This window comes from Hetaerina americana, unplaced genomic scaffold (assembly GCF_022747635.1).
Source record: "Hetaerina americana unplaced genomic scaffold, ioHetAmer1.1.p SCAF_4, whole genome shotgun sequence".
NCBI classification, from domain to species: Eukaryota; Metazoa; Arthropoda; class Insecta; order Odonata; family Calopterygidae; genus Hetaerina; species Hetaerina americana.
In genome coordinates this window covers 48,842,226-48,858,163 of record NW_027286985.1, presented here as the reverse complement: position 1 = coordinate 48,858,163, position 15,938 = coordinate 48,842,226, and the positions used below count along the sequence as shown (strand labels likewise).

The window sequence follows — 15,938 nt, the reverse complement described above, 5'->3', positions numbered from 1 at the left end:
TGAACAAATATGCATGTGAATTTCCTGTGGTTTGAGTAGTCTCAGAACGCACTACATCTTGTGTGCAATTCTAACACAAATATCTCATGTGCAATTCTTTGGGTCCCAATGGGTAATTGATACTCTGAGAAATTTTCAAAATTTCTGATGCTACTCAATCATCTTTTCTCACATCAGCAGTGGTGTTACTTCTATAGGAGCAATGACTGGAGCTCCAGGTTTAACTTTCTTTGCAATGGGGTCTCATCTGTTTTTAAACATTTTAGCCCACTGCTTTAATCTGTAGGCTCTCAGCTGAAGATTTAGTCAAGCAAAAGTAAAATTTTAATCCAGAGTACTGCTTATTACTTATTTCCTCCGCCATTACTGTAGATGGAGTGAACATGTCAAAATGCTGTGGTTGCTGCTGATAAATACTAGAGTCAAATCAATGTAACTTAGACTATGTACATAACACATTAAGCTACAAATATAACAAAATCAGATTTACAAAATAAATTAAGTGAATAAAAAACATCACTCTTTATTGAACATACTCCCGAGTTAGAGCAAACCACATTAACTGTTTACATAAACTAGGGATTCTTAGCCACAAAAAAATTGAAATTCTGAGTAATATTCGCGTGAATCATTCCAAGCATTTGATTTCATCAATATGAAAACCTATTATATGCTTTCCTTCATGACCTCCCAAGTCAATTAAGGTATGATGAACATGAATTAATATATTCTTTTCCAATATTACTATTAAGATGTTGTGCTGACTAACCTACAAAACAAAGTTAATGAAGGAAGAGAATGTGTTCATTGTATCTTGTGCCAAGTAATATTGTATGTGAAACTGCAGAGGACTGTAAATGAATAATGTAAACACAAACCAATAAAATGCACCTTTCAGAGTAATTGTGAGTATGCCTTGTTTACCGAGATAATGATTGCATCATTTAATAAAGCACTTACTGGTTGGTACTTGCACATGCTATTCATAAATCACTTGAAAGTTTCTTCTCAAATTTGTCACCATGCTACCATCTGGTTAACTCCTTTTTGGTAATTTCTTCAGGCCTCTTCATTCTTTAGAACATCATTTGATCAATAGTCTTCAGTCATCTCATGGTACTAGTTATTAGGGGAGATGACATACAGCTCTACGGTAAGTGGGTGATTTGGTACAGTAGGGAATGGATGAAGGGCAGAGAGAAACCTCACACCAAATTAACCAATTCTCCTTGGTGCCAAAAGGCACCAAGGAGTTCTCATTTTAACTTCCCAACTAATGGATGCAGTACTCAACTTGAAGTGCTCTCCAAATAGACCCCAAGTAGGGAATGGGAAACCTCTGAAAAATCCTGTTACATTCTGGGGTTTGAACCGAGGCTCTTGGGGGGAGGGAATTCTTATCTTTCCGAACATGCTTTCAGAAGCACTTCCTCTTGTGTGATCCAGAAATAAACAAACTCAAAGTATGGTTTCAATCACAAACAGGTGCACAGTTTGATAAATTCAATGCAATTCAACATTTTTCACCATTATAAAAATACAACAAAAATATTTGACCCTGAAAAATAAAATGCCAAATTAAAAACAATGATAGAAATACTTTTAACTTTAAAAGATTATTCGTTTGAAATATATTTTTTCCTGTTTTTGAATAACTCGGGTTTTCCGAATTAAATGCCTCAATCTTATCAAATTTCCTCACAATAATTTCCCATTAAAAACTAATTCTAATTTCAGCATTAATAGGAGAATTATATTTTTGTGTTGATCTTGGAAATAGCTGAATTTAATATTACAGTAACCTAAAACACCCAGTCATGAGTTTAATCCTTTGCGGTCCAACGTCGAGTCGGACTCGACAGTCTCAGCGTAAGTATCTGGTCCAACGTCGAGTCAGGCTCGACAGAGCTGCGTGCGGCATTTATACGCCTTATCAGTATGGTTCTACCATCTGGTGTCATTTGGTTGTACTTCTTAGACCTACTTAAACCTCTCCGCGTGTCTTTCTTGGATGTAATACCTTTTAAGGATATGAATACAATGAAACACGTGATGTTCGATTTTGCGTAGTTTACGATCGTAGCTGACGCAATTGAGCGTTCGTTGACATTATTTTTCAGTGTTAAATGGGGTATCAGAATATATGTTTTAGCAGACTCTGCCTCCAGCTATATTTGTACTTTTATTCCATACCATGGAAAAATTACAACAGACAGCCTCATAAAACCAGACCTGCCCTTCACCTCCAGAATTGTCTTGCTCCTCTACAATAATCTAAAAGAGTTATGGCCTGATATCCGAGGTCATCATTTATTCACTGACCGATTCTATACGAGTCCTACCCTAGCAAAGGAGTTAGCTGCCTTAGGATGCCACCTAACTGGGACTCTTCTAAGTAATAGGAAAGATGTCCCTAAAATCTTCAAGAAGGCCAAGCTGAAGAAAGGAGAGAAAATTGCTTTTAGAAGTGAAGATGATATTCTCTTCCTCTCCTGGAGAGATGAATGCGTTGTTTCTTTGCTCAGTACTTGGAGCACATCATCTTCGGAGGCTGTTTCAAGGAAAGCAAAGGGAACTTGTCAGATTCAAGAGGTTGAGAAGCCAAGTGTCGTTGTGCACTATACAAAAAATATGGGCGCAGTGGACACTGCAGATCAATATACCTCTTCCTACTGCTTCCTTCGAAAGACTCTAAAGTGGTGGCGAAAGCTGTTTTTCTGGGGCATGGAGGTATCAATAATAAATGGGTATATCCTTTACCAGGAAAACTGCAAGATTCAAAATAAAAAACCTATAAGTCACCTAAGATTCAGGAGGCAGTTGTTGATGGAGCTAGTTGGCAACTTCCGCCAGGGAACTTCTGCAACCAAGAGAGGAAGAACTTCCGATTCAGACAAGGAGCAGAGACTAAATGGGAAGCTACATATAATTGTTCCGCATCCAGAGGGAAAGCACAAAGACTGTCTTGTGAGTTCGAAAAGAAATGTGCCGGGTGGAAGAAGGGAGGCAATCTATATATGTGAAACTTGTGACCGTAATCCTGGACTACATGTGGGAAATTGCTTCAAAAGATACCACACGCTTAAAGATTTTAAAGAATAAATTAAATCATTCGATGTGCTTCACTATAATAAAGAGGAAACCCACAGTAAAAAAATGCAAATATGAACAATAAAATATACAACATTAGCATCTGACGTTTTATTTCTTTTTTTCCCAAAATAATTTGGACCAGACTGTTGGAATTCCAAAATAAATATTGGACCGCAAAGGGTTAAAGAAACCCCAAAATGGACTATTTGTAATTTTTACATCTTGAAATTGAATATTAGAAAAGATTCTCTCGATTGGTCATTAGGAATAGTCATACTTTTATTACAAAGCTTTTATATTACAAAAAAATTTCATAAAAATAATGGTGATAGTAATCTAACATCAATAATATTAAAAATTATGCAAATGGTTGTCATTCATGATAAAAAACAATTATGTTCCTATACATCAGAATAGATTTATATTACACTTGTCAATTGCACAGTAAAAATGCTACAATTCCTTATATGCTTTTGACAACAAACTTCTACTTCCCAAAACTGGCAGGTTTGAATGAAATACTCCCTCTAGGAAGGAGAAATGTTTTTCTGAAAAAAAAGAGAAATGATTAAGTTTAGAACCAACTGATGTAAATCTAAGAAATTGAGTTTAAAATGTCATTGACATCATTGACAATAAGGAAAGTATCAGACTCTGTATAGCTTAAATAGAGTTAGTTACAATAGAACTTGCCAAATCAATAAACTTGCTAGAAATGTAAAATGCAAATGTAGTTGGAAATAATCAAATTAAAACAGAACAATGCAAAATATAGCTAAAAAAGTCGCAAAATGTGCAAAGATCGAGAAATATAATTAAAGGGAGCAAAATTACTCCCAAAATACACTGTTATGATCATTAATGGTGCTGAGATGAAGATGTAAATGGATAGATTTACAGATAATTCATGATTATGGGGAAGTTATGTATTGGCATTTTGTATACAAGAAACTATGATTTTGCTTTTCAAATGGGAGCTGTACTTCGAAAAATGCAAAACTAACACCACAACTCATTTCAGGATATTAGTTTTAATATTTATGTAATTTGTTATAAAATGGCTGAATTAAAATTAAAACACTGAAAGTACAGCAGAAAATGTCAATTCTACCATGGGCCCAAAGGCAGAAAACTTGCTTGTAACTATAGCATTCGCATTTAAAATCATAGAAAAAAACAGAAGAGAATGAGAGCCAACAACAATTCTTCAGAGAACTAGAAACACCCTTAAGGAGATAAAATGCATAATTGGGAATTCTGAGGAACAATTCCTATTTTACTATGAGCATCACGGTAAGCAGAAATAACCACGGGCATGCCAACACATGGTAATTATGTGTGAAAAAGTATAGAAAGACTCAGGGGAAAGGAACTAAGAAGGAAAGAAGAATGTGGCAGAGAATAGAATGGTGATGACATCCACTAAATCTCAGAATCTACAAATTAAGACCAGATTTTGTGCCCCCACATTTACACAAGTGTCAGCATGCATTACATTCATAGAAATGCTAAAGTACTTTGCATTGTCGGGTTTCACCGCGTCGTTGTCTGAATCAAACAACGACGCGGTGAAACCCGACAATGCAGAGTACTTCAAACCACCGCCGCGAAAACCTACGCAGCCATATACATAGAAATGCTAGTTAGCATGAACTGATTACTATTTTCAACAGCTGATGCTGAACATAAATGAAAACGTTATGGGTAACCACACCAAATTTCTAGCTCAGATAAATGATATTTTCTTTAAAAGGATCACTAGATTAAAAGCATTCATATTTAAACCACATAATAAATCATTTTTTATTTATCAAGGAGAGTAATACTGTCCTCTAATTTAATGATTTGAGGGTGAATAATAATAGGTTGAAAGAAAAAAACATCAGAATGCAAAGACTACACTGTGATGATTCATAAGCTTGGTATTTGGTACTCATATACTACAGAGTGACATGAATTGAAGAACATTTGTAGGTTATACTACAGTAAACAATTGATTATCTATGCTAATGGATGCACGATGAAGCAAAGTTAATCAAGAACACAAATAATCGAATTACACTGGCATTATGGTCATGACATAAATAGATTTCCATGGAAATTCTCCTTTTTCATTCCTTGAGATTATTTCTTATATTTTAACAAAGGATAGTACATTTTTTCCATTTTTATAACTGTGGACTTGAACCAGTGAATAGCAGAACATATTTTCCTCAGAAAGCTATACCAATCAAGCCAGAATCAAACAAATGACTGTTAAAGGATGAATATTGACAAAGGATCGCTAATATGGATTCATATTCATTATATGATGCTGATTAAAATAATAGTGTTGATAATGACTTATTTGTTGCTTAGTTAAGCTATATATTTACTTGACTGAAAGTAGAATATGGAATTCTCAGAACTAATGAAAGGGAGAGAATGGGAAAGTATGGATAGTACAAAAATGTTTAAATTCAAACAGTAAATACCATTCACAACTTTTTATTTTGCGAAATTAAAAACTTTTCAGAAAGCCCAAGTATTTCAAACTTGTATTCTTTTGAAACTATATCGAAGTTTCAAAGTATTTAATAATCTTTGCATTTGTAATTTAATTAAAATTTTGAGGAGCTGGGAAAAGAATAGCATGAATAATCTGTGCAACATCCAGTACCTGATTAGTGAAACAACAAAAAATTCGAAGACATTTACTACTTTTAACAGCAAGTTAAAAATGAATAGAAAAAGTAATCACTCACCTTGCTGATGAAGGTTGATGTTTTGATGAGGATAAAGTAATATTATCAGAATTAGAAGGGAGTTTGGGTTCTAGAGGCAAACGTCTCCTGGAAGAATTTAAATAGGGATGCGGCTTTGTAAAACCGGATTTCTGTTTTGGATGAAGGATTTTTCTCGTTGATCCTGTAAAATAAACTACTTTTAGCAACCAGTGTTCCAAAAGAAGTAACTTTAATAATAGTGCAAGAATATAATGTCGAAAGACAAAAAAAAAAGAGAATGGTGAATAAACATTAACTTTGAAAAGAAATATCGATGGAATTGAAAAATCTGTACCACAGCTGTTTCTTTTATGAAGCAACACACTAGTATAAAAACATTTTTCAAACAAAATATGGGAGAAAAGATTGCACTTCATTTCCAAGTTGTTTTCGACATGTCACATCATTCAAAATCTCCCTTCCCATGAGACTAGGAGAATGGGAGCACTTGATTGAGTCTGCTAGAGCAGTGATTTATGAAATCATACCTCTGGTTCTACACTAGGTTATGAAATTCTGCTCCTGAGGCCATATTACTTTCCTTGAAAACAAAAGCAATCAGTGCCACAAGCTTTCTAAGCCCACTATTATTTTGAATCCAACACTAACCCAAATCTGATATTCAATACAACAAGTGGTAAAATAATCAATAAAAATGACATGTATTGCACAAACAGTAAAACAAACACTGAAACATTGCCAAAAAGGAATGATAACTTTCTCTTTTTGACTGCAAAAGAATGACTAATAATTAACCAGAGTGAATATAATTAACCAGAGTGAATAAATAACCAGAGAGAATATCCCTGGAGAGGTTCTAAACTTCTTGAAAATAATCTTGCCTCAGTTACCTTGTCACAGGCTACAGAGTTAGTCACTATCTTGAAATAGATACTCTACAGAAACTTGGGAAGAATTCTGCAATATTACTTACCATTTGCTTGAAGTGGCGAAATGCTAGACATCAATCTCCTCTCTGGCATTTTTTCACTGGAAGTGGAATTTTCCTGATTCTCCCTCGATTTTTCCCTATTGAAGCCTCTTTGTGATTGGCTAGAGATGGTCCCATTTTGTTTGTACCAACTTCTTGAGACATATGAAGTACGGGGAATAGCCGTGACAACTTTAGGCGGTTGGAACGAGGAAGAGGGAGCTGTGGATTGGCAGGGGATGCTTGAAAATGGTAACACAGATGAAAGGATAGAAGTTGGTTCAAGGGAGGAAAACAATTCCACCTTGGTTAAGCCATCACTCACAGCTGTGATTTCCCCTTCAGTGACGCCAACTTTGTCAACCTCTGGCTCATTCAAGCCAAGATCCAAGATTTGTTCAACTGGCAAATATACCAAATGAGCAAAGTTCTCTCTGTCTTCATCCCCAACAGTTAATGAGAAAGTTTCATTTAGCATATCTTTTGGCTTGTTCTCCTCATCTTTTTCGAGCTCAAGTACGACAGTATTGTCCATGTCTGCCTTTTGAGAAGGTACTTGATCTTGCCAGGAGACTCCTTTGGCACCTTGCAACATTTTAACCAGTTTCTGTAAAAAGAGTATAACCATTTGTAATCATCAGAGACCTTTCCCAAATGCTAAATCTGTACATCTCATTAGATTAATATTACTACTGGTTAATTAGCTTCCGGGCAAAATACTATAGATTTTATTCTAATAAAAAGGTAGTTAATTACAGTAAAATAAATGCAGAACATCTAAAATAACAGCATACTCTAAGTAACTGCATTGACAAGATGCTCATATAGCCATTATTTTGAAGTAATAATTCAAGAATAGTCACTAAAAAGGAGTCGCAATTGGGGGGATTTGTACCAATGACCTTCTTATTACTGGTGGGTACATCACTCACTGGAGTACCTGGGTTAGTGTCTTAGCCTTACCTTAACTCAATTAACACAGAGATGGAGGAAAAATGTAATGTAAACACATGGCTTTTGGTAGTTAGGTAAATATATAATAGCTTAATGTTCAACTTGTTAAAAAATTAGATGATGTGGAACACACAACAGCTGATTCCATAACATTATCTAAGTGTGAAATAGAGATATCCGCAAAGGCGGGCTGAATATGAAAAGATTATGAAAAACAGATGAATTCTCATGAGGAAGAAAAAATATCAACAAGGAATTAGCATGTTCAGTACAGAGGAAGTATTTTGATGGTGAAAATATGAACTGCACTTGGATGAAATGTTTTAAAAATTGCTGTCCTAAATATGGTAAAAATAACCACATAAGGGTCATTTGTAACCAAGTATGTGATCATTATTAATCGCATTATGAACAGAACAATAAAAATTAAATAAACATTGGAACAAAAAAATGTAATTTTGTTTAGAAGAGAAGGTGTTTAATTTAAACAAGCACATTAGATTTGCATTTGTATTAACTGTGAATGGCCATCATGATGAAAGTACGTACATGTGCAATTATTTTAAATTGAAGAATTAAAATTTCAGTAGGGTCATCTACTTTAAAAGAAAGAATCAGGTTACAGTGAGTGGAAAACCTATCAGAACTTTTCTTTTGACTTTTTAAATTTTTGTGTCTATTAATAATGATATTTTAGTTAATTAGTAATATGGCCAATTTGGAACATCTGAAGTTAAAAACATTAATCATCTGAAGAAGAATCAACTCAGATAAAATTTAGACAAAAATGTATATCACAAAAGGAACAATTTAGTTTTCCAATCTACCTCAACCTTGACACTTCTGCCATTGGAAATATTTTTTCATAAATTTTTCTTGTATGGCTTTATCAATGTGTCATAACTTTAATTTTCTTCCTCTATATTTCGATGGACATATTTCTGACATGCAAATGAAATATAAGAGGAAATATTTGAATTCTTTGCTCAATTACAATCAAGCCTTGTCAAGTGAAGCTTTCATTAGACCATTTTTGTTATAGTACAAAGTGGTCTTTCAGATAAAACTTTTTCAAACTTTTTATTGCAGATGATATGGATATATCATTAGGGTACAATGAACTTTCCACACCATACACATATAATTTAGAACCGGAAGGGCAACTGCAGAGAAATCCAATCATAATCACTCACATCTTCCCTGGGTGTGATAGAATGCCATATGAATATGTGGTACATGAATATATAACACACAGGTGCTTCATGATGAAATTTATTTTAACAAAAGCCAGTGGTACTTTTGCCTCCTTTTATAATTTCCTTTACTCTGTATTCTGGTTCAAGGATTTATTAATTAAAATGCATATGGGTGCAAATGCTCCTTACTTAGGAGAATTTGCAGGAGCTTAGGAGCATTAGGAGAGTTGGTTATTAAGTTCAAGAGTTTTGGACCAACACAGTCAAAGTAGTAGGGATGTAAGGAGAAGTAATGCACTGGGAAAAGAGGCTTTCACAAGGAGGAGGGAGTTGATGACAGGGCTGCTGAGTAAGGATGTTAAGAAAAGGCTCGTTACAACTTCGATATGTACGGCACAGAAACATGGTCATTGAAGCAGGAGGATAGAGGTAGATTGGAGGCTTTGGAAATGTGGGTATGGAGAAGGATGGAGAAGATAAGTTGAACCAAAAAGAAAACAAATGAGGAAGCACTAGGTATGGTGGGCGAGGAGAGAGGTTTGTTGAGAGAATCCTAAGGAGGCAGGAAAAATGGATGAAGGGCGTATTGATTGGCAGTGGGATGCTGAAGACTGTAATAGAGGGGAGAATGTTAGGCAAACAGGGAAAGGGCAGGATCAGGATAGGGATGTTGGGCGGGGCAAAGGGAGGAAGGTAGTTCACAGAGATGAAGAAAGACTTAATGTATAGTAGGTTGCTGGATTCTGTTTTGCTAGGAGTCACAAAATATTTATTTGATAGTGGCGTCCATCAAAAACTGCATTAACCAGTAGATTACTTAATAATAATAATGTGAAAAGCAGTTTACTCCTGTAAGTTCACAAACTGGGCAACATTTGCACTGTGTAGGTGAATAATGATATGCCAAAAATAAAACAAATTCGTCGAATTATAACCAAAAAATTGCCCCTACAGACTACAAAAAGTTACTGCAATCCATACATAATACCTTCAATTTTTTCGAAGATAAGAGGATTAAAGGAATTTTCATAACTGAGATGATGAATTTTCCTTCAAACTGGATAATCAGAAGTCTACTGTACCCATATCTCATTGCATTACAACACTGAATCTATAACGTAGATATGGAACCCACAATGCTCATGGTTAGTCATGGTGAGTCTATGAAGAGTTCAATTGAATATACTTATAAAAAGAAGGCATAAGAATTATACCGCTCCTGCTTATGTTGTAAATATATAATTATATTAGTGGCTTCTTGCAACGCAAGCATGACAAAACTTATCATTTTTGTGAAATGAATACTTTAAACCAGATAGTTATTTCTGCTCAAACAAGTATGGTCAGAGAAAATATTTGCCTAGCAACTTCCATCATTCCTGTTTCTTTGAGTGGAAAAGAATCAATTTCCTGAGGGAAAATCCCAACCCAAACTAAGGTTTGGTTTGGTGGGTATGGCCTGAGCTCACATCTTTTCTAAGTCCTATGGTATTGGAAATTTACACATCAGGATGGGTCAGTCCCTTTTCCTGTGCCACTTGTAGGTTCACAAGAATATCTGGTATGAAAAATGAAACAGCTTCGGTGAAGCTGGAGATATCAAAGGTCACCAGGAATTGAAACCAGGTGCTCTGGTCAGTAGCCAAATCCTCTGCCCATCGGACAGAACATTTGGCTGAGCACAACAAAAAAAAATAAACCATAAAAATTATTTTTTCCCTGAAATTTCCATGAAAGGCAATGGTGTGAAAGCTATATGCATATACATGACTTTAAGTCTGTCATATATCCTAGGCCTTGGGATCATCAAAGCAACCACAAAAATTTCTCTAAAAATAACAAAAAATATTTAATCCATCTGATAAAAGTTTCAAAGTATCAAATGGCTAAACAGGTAGCTAAATTTAAGGAGCTTAAGGAATTTTGGGCATGAGAATATGAAACCTAATGCATACATAAATTGTCAAAATTTCTCACTTCAACCTCCTTACTTACCTCATAATGCATTTCTTGAGCTTGGGTGAGAAGCTTGTGAGCAGACAAAATACAGTAATACGTTTTAAAATTTGATGCCATCTTTTCAAGCACCAATTCAGTCTGACATCTGTCCTTCTCTGCTAGGCATGCCATTCTGTATGCATGATCAGCCACACAATGCCATCCTTTAGCCTATAAAAAAATGAAGTTTAACTAAATACAAGCATTAAAGAACAGCACTTTCTTTATAAAAAGTGATAGTCATAAGGATATCTGTGAGTGAAAGTGGTTTCTAAAAACTAAAAGATTTTTAAAAGAATGATTTTTTTAAGGTTTCTACACAAATAAAACGTTCATGATTTTTCACCCATTTCCTGCATTTCAATACGTTCCAAGATAACTGGAAAGTTGTATTTCAGCCTTCGTTTTGGCTTATTTAATCCAACTGCACATTGTACACTTGAATCCAACTTGATTCCAACCTGAATTCCAAGCTTTTTGGGATTGGGTTAATGTGGTGGCTAGGGTACTAACTTCCCACCCTTGAGTGCCTGGGATTGAGTCCTGAATGTGGAAGGATTTTTCACAGGCATCCCAATCCACCCTTGGGGGAGGCATGTGGAGAGCATTTTAAGTGAAGTACACTGTCCGTGAAATAAGACATTAAATGTGGACCCCTAGTGCCTATCTCAGAGGGCTAAGACAAGACTCTGGGTCTCTCTCCACCTTTCCTTCATTCCCTGGGCATCCTACCCCTACCAAATTACCCGACTAACCATTTGGCACAAGTCACTTTAACTCAGTCGCCTCCCCTAATATCATAAAAGCTTTGATCTTAACCAGTATATTTGCAACATTGGAAGAATAATCTAAGATTTGTAATGAAAGGTCGATAAGCCATTACAGAAAAATATCTATACAATGGCTTTGGAGAAAAATGAAAATATATCATTATAAAAAATTGTGGTTTTCTCCCCTTTAAGGATTGGTGTCTTTGCACATGTATACTTATTGATTCACAATAACTTACCATAACTGCAAGTCACACATAAAGGCACAGAGAAGTTTCAGCTAAGTCTTATAGGAAAGTTGGATGGTAAAACTGTCAAGAAACAGAAAATTTTGTTTCTCCAAATTTCCTAAAACTCCAGCAAACATTTTAAGTGCTCACTATTTTTTCACTTTGCATAAGTCATGACTTCCATAATGCATACCTTCGGAAAGTCAGCAATAATATCATTCCAATGCAGCCAGAGTTTTCCCTTTTTAAATATAAACATACATACGTAAGTATAATGCCATAAAAAAAGAAAAAAAAATTAATTTATACCACTAAGCGTTGAGATTTCAGTTCCAGCTGTAAAAGTACTCGTGAGGATGGTTCCTTGCATAGCATATTAAGCTTGCGCCCATTTTCAATGAGCTGTTCCTCCACGAACTTCTTACGATCTGCAATTCGATTCAATCTCAGGCCAATTTTTTCGTCTGCAGACTGTGACTTAAAGTCATTCTGAAAAGTAGGAATCAATTAATGAGTGGACACAGGCATTTTTCACATTATGGAGAGGTTCAAATATGGAGTTCTTAGAATTGGGTTCCATTATTTATATCCTTTCAATGCTGTGTTTGACATATAGACCAATGCCCATTAAGTTACCATTAAAGTTAAGCAAAAAGTCTTTCAAAAATATGAATTGAAATCACTTCTCAAACTAGAATATTCCCTTTTCCAAGTGATGTAAACATTTCCAAAAGCTGTAGTTCCTTAATAACCACTTGTGGTGCTCCAAAATCTATTCACCTTACATTTCATACTGAAAAAGATATAATATCCTAAAGTAAAATGTAATGTCCTAATGTATAAACTAGACCCTGAACAACATCTTTAATTCCATTCCTACTCCAATCAGAATCCATAAGCACCTTGCTTACAAATCATTATTCAAAATTCTTGACTTTTAATAGATTTGTGAAAATAATAAACTGTAACAACTTGAGTACAGCTTGCTCTGAATGACGTGAAAAAAGTGAATGTTGCAATGTGTACACTGTCAAATATTTTTGGAAAAACTCCAGTGACTTATCTGTTACATTGAATATCATGCTCAGTTTGAAGACAGCTGCACATCTTAACATATAATGGCTTTCCTATTGTAATTTTTCTTCCTTTCAACATGGTGAATAATTGCTACATTTAACTGGGCTTAAGATATTATCACTAGTACACCTAAATCACTCCTCCTTCAATAGCCTTATCCTGTCACATTCCCCAGTCTGTCAAGGATTGTTTTTGTTGACTAAAGCCAAAAAATAATAGCTTTCAATGAATCTGTCATTCACTTGAGGTAAGCACTTGGAAGGCTGGTTCCCATTTATATCCTGAGTCCATCAGTTCCAAAATAGTTCACTAAAGCTGTATCACAACTTTCCATGAACCCCTGCAGTCAAAGTTCATGTGGGATAAAAAATAATACGGAATAAAAATTGTTCAAGTTGCTCAGAAGGCTTAATATTTTGTTTTAACCAACATTTATTGGGAGATCTTGGCAGTCATCACAACAGTGCAACAGGTATTCAACATTTCACTAAAATTAAACTAAAAAATAAGCATGTAACACCAAATTATAACAAAGATCACATGCCTTGGGAATGAGGAATATTGGAAAAAAGGATATTTTTGCTGTTAAGGGGAACAGATTTAATCCATAATCAGGAAAACATTCAAATTGCTACTGAACACTATCATTTTATTTTTAGAGCTCCCAAGTATTCACTTTTATAATAATTCATTGGGTTAAATTAAATAAATTGATAAGGACCAGGGGAAATTTGGACCATATGATCTAAATTGGCCAACATTGATTTTCCAAGGAACTAGATACTGATAAAAATTGATCTGACACTACTGGTGACTATTATTTCATTGCAGCATGGACCAGCAGTATCAATGAAGTCAGCCCTAGTATAGACGATAATATTGAATTTTGGCAGGGACCTGTACCTGTGATGACCTATGGTAAACATGAGTTGGTCTCAAAACTAAAAGAATATCATTCTCATAATGAATTTCATATTTCTATGACTTATTCCTATTATTTTCTAAATGTATGTCATTTACCAGAATATTTTAAGAAATTTAATGATTCCTAACTTTTTTGGATTTTCCCGATGAAGCAGTCTGAGTGCTCAAGTAAGAATCAGAATACGTCCCAATTCAATCATCACTATACATGTAATCTAATATCTGTAATTGATAATAACTAAAACTAATATCATCAGTTAGGCACATCAATGGCATAGATGCATGATAGTCATACGCATTCAATTAAACTCGTGCCATAGCAATCAACAAAATAAGATCACTTACGAGTCTTGAAACTACACTACCATAATATATTGATACATTTCTTACAGCTGAAATTATTTTTTTACCCAGCAATCTTTGTTGACATTTTCAGTTTTTATTCAGAAATGACTTTTTCAAACGATAATATAAGTGACCTTATTTACCATAAATTCTTACTCCTATTGTTAACACGTTTTACGTGAAGCTAAAAATTGTCACACTATACACCTGCTCCAACACTACCTTTTTTACTGAACACATTTTTTAAGCCATATTTTCTGTGAACAATAATAATAAATATAATGCACGATCTACTAACATTTTCTAAATTTTACAATTTTCCCAGCTGTTTCTACTAACTGAAATCATTCTATAATTGTTGAAAATTTTTAAATCACTTGCAGAGGTGTCAGAGATTGACAGTTCATTTAAAAAAAACGTTGTACTTTCCACACAATCCTGATTCTTACCTTTTCACACTAATCCCCAAAGCTGCACAGTAAGTAAGGAAAACTAAAATTAATTATTGATTGCTAGCAACAAGATGTGTCATTTTGGATAAAACAAAGCAAAATTGGCCATTTTCAAACAATGGTGACAAAGTGTTAATCGATATAATTCCACAATACATATTATTATCACAGAATATGCAACCATTTTTCAAACTCATGACATATATAATAACAAAAATATGGTTTTAAGTAAGCTGCTTTCACTGCCTTTCTGCCAATGCCTGGAAAAATAATTGTATAAATCCTATGAAATCATGACTGAACATTTGGAAGTATACTTGCGATCACAACTTGGAATAGCTATAATCCATTTCAAAAAATAATTAATTAAACCTAAAGAGAAAAAAATGAATTGGATGACAATTTCAATGAAAGTTGATTTGGGCGCACAGAGTTATAAATCAAAATGAAACAAACGTATACCTAACAAAGCAAGGAGAAAATTATACATCAGAAATTACATCCTAAAAAGAAAAGTGTAGGTCAATTAGCTTCCCGTAATGCTAACAAGCTATCAAAATGAAAAATATATGAGTTAAATACATTTATGTAATTCACTTAAACTAACCAGTAATCACACTCCTGTGCTTTGTAATCTTAAAGAAATAATATTTGCCTTTGTGTACTTCTGAAAGAAAGTTTGGAATATTTTACATCATGCTCTGGAAATTACCATTTGGTATTGAGATTATAGATTACTAAGAAATAAAATATGAACAAAGATTTAATTCATTACCAATGAAGATGACAAGAATACATCCCAACAAAAAAAATTGATCACCAATTTGATGTTTACCTCCTTTGTCCACTATGTATTTTTGAGCATAGAGAGCCAAACCACTCCCACAGTACCCTACATTTTACTACTCAATTCCAGGTTTTTTTAAATGATTCAAAGTTTTTTCCTGGTTTTCAAGGATTGTTGGTTGCCCCACGCAGATCTTATAATAAAATATTTCTCTATGTTCAGATGTTAAAATACCACCCTGTCCTAAGAACACTAATCCTGGGTGCGCTTCATTTTCAATCAGACAAATTCATAGCTTCTCATTCAAAAATACTCATCAACGAAAAATTTCCAAAATTCACCATTATCAGAAAATAATCACATCAGTCAGAAAGATAATAGATATGGTAACCATTTTTTCTTCCCTTCCAGGTGCA

General features: G+C 34.3%; 2 protein-coding genes across 2 annotated transcripts in view; one reads left to right on the top strand and one right to left on the bottom strand.

Moving 5' to 3' along the window:
- The first annotated feature begins 1,938 nt into the window (after window positions 1-1,938).
- LOC139692193 (piggyBac transposable element-derived protein 4-like) lies at window positions 1,939-3,102 on the top strand. Its single transcript, XM_071590255.1, has 2 exons — window positions 1,939-1,964; window positions 2,121-3,102. Exons 1-2 carry the CDS (start codon window positions 1,939-1,941, stop codon window positions 3,100-3,102), a joined length of 1,008 nt encoding a protein of 335 aa, XP_071446356.1.
- A 393-nt stretch (window positions 3,103-3,495) lies between these two features.
- The window catches only part of LOC139692197 (kinesin-like protein KIF18B), a 29,957-nt gene continuing 17,514 nt past the window's right edge, over window positions 3,496-15,938 (bottom strand). The window contains exons 8-12 of the mRNA XM_071590259.1: window positions 12,247-12,426; window positions 10,935-11,108; window positions 6,793-7,396; window positions 5,838-6,000; window positions 3,496-3,641 (exon numbers count right to left, since the gene is read on the bottom strand). Of these exons, the coding sequence (XP_071446360.1) occupies window positions 3,581-3,641; window positions 5,838-6,000; window positions 6,793-7,396; window positions 10,935-11,108; window positions 12,247-12,426 (1,182 nt within the window). The 3' untranslated portion in view covers window positions 3,496-3,580. The remainder of the gene's footprint in view (window positions 3,642-5,837; window positions 6,001-6,792; window positions 7,397-10,934; window positions 11,109-12,246; window positions 12,427-15,938) is intronic.

Excerpts from the sequence above, each read along its gene's own strand:
- LOC139692193 (XM_071590255.1), top strand. The coding sequence starts at position 1,939 with ATGGTTCTACCATCTGGTGTCATTTG. Across the intron at positions 1,965-2,120 it reads CTACCATCTGGTGTCATTTG|TGTTAAATGGGGTATCAGAA; the intron begins GTTGTACTTCTT and ends ATTATTTTTCAG.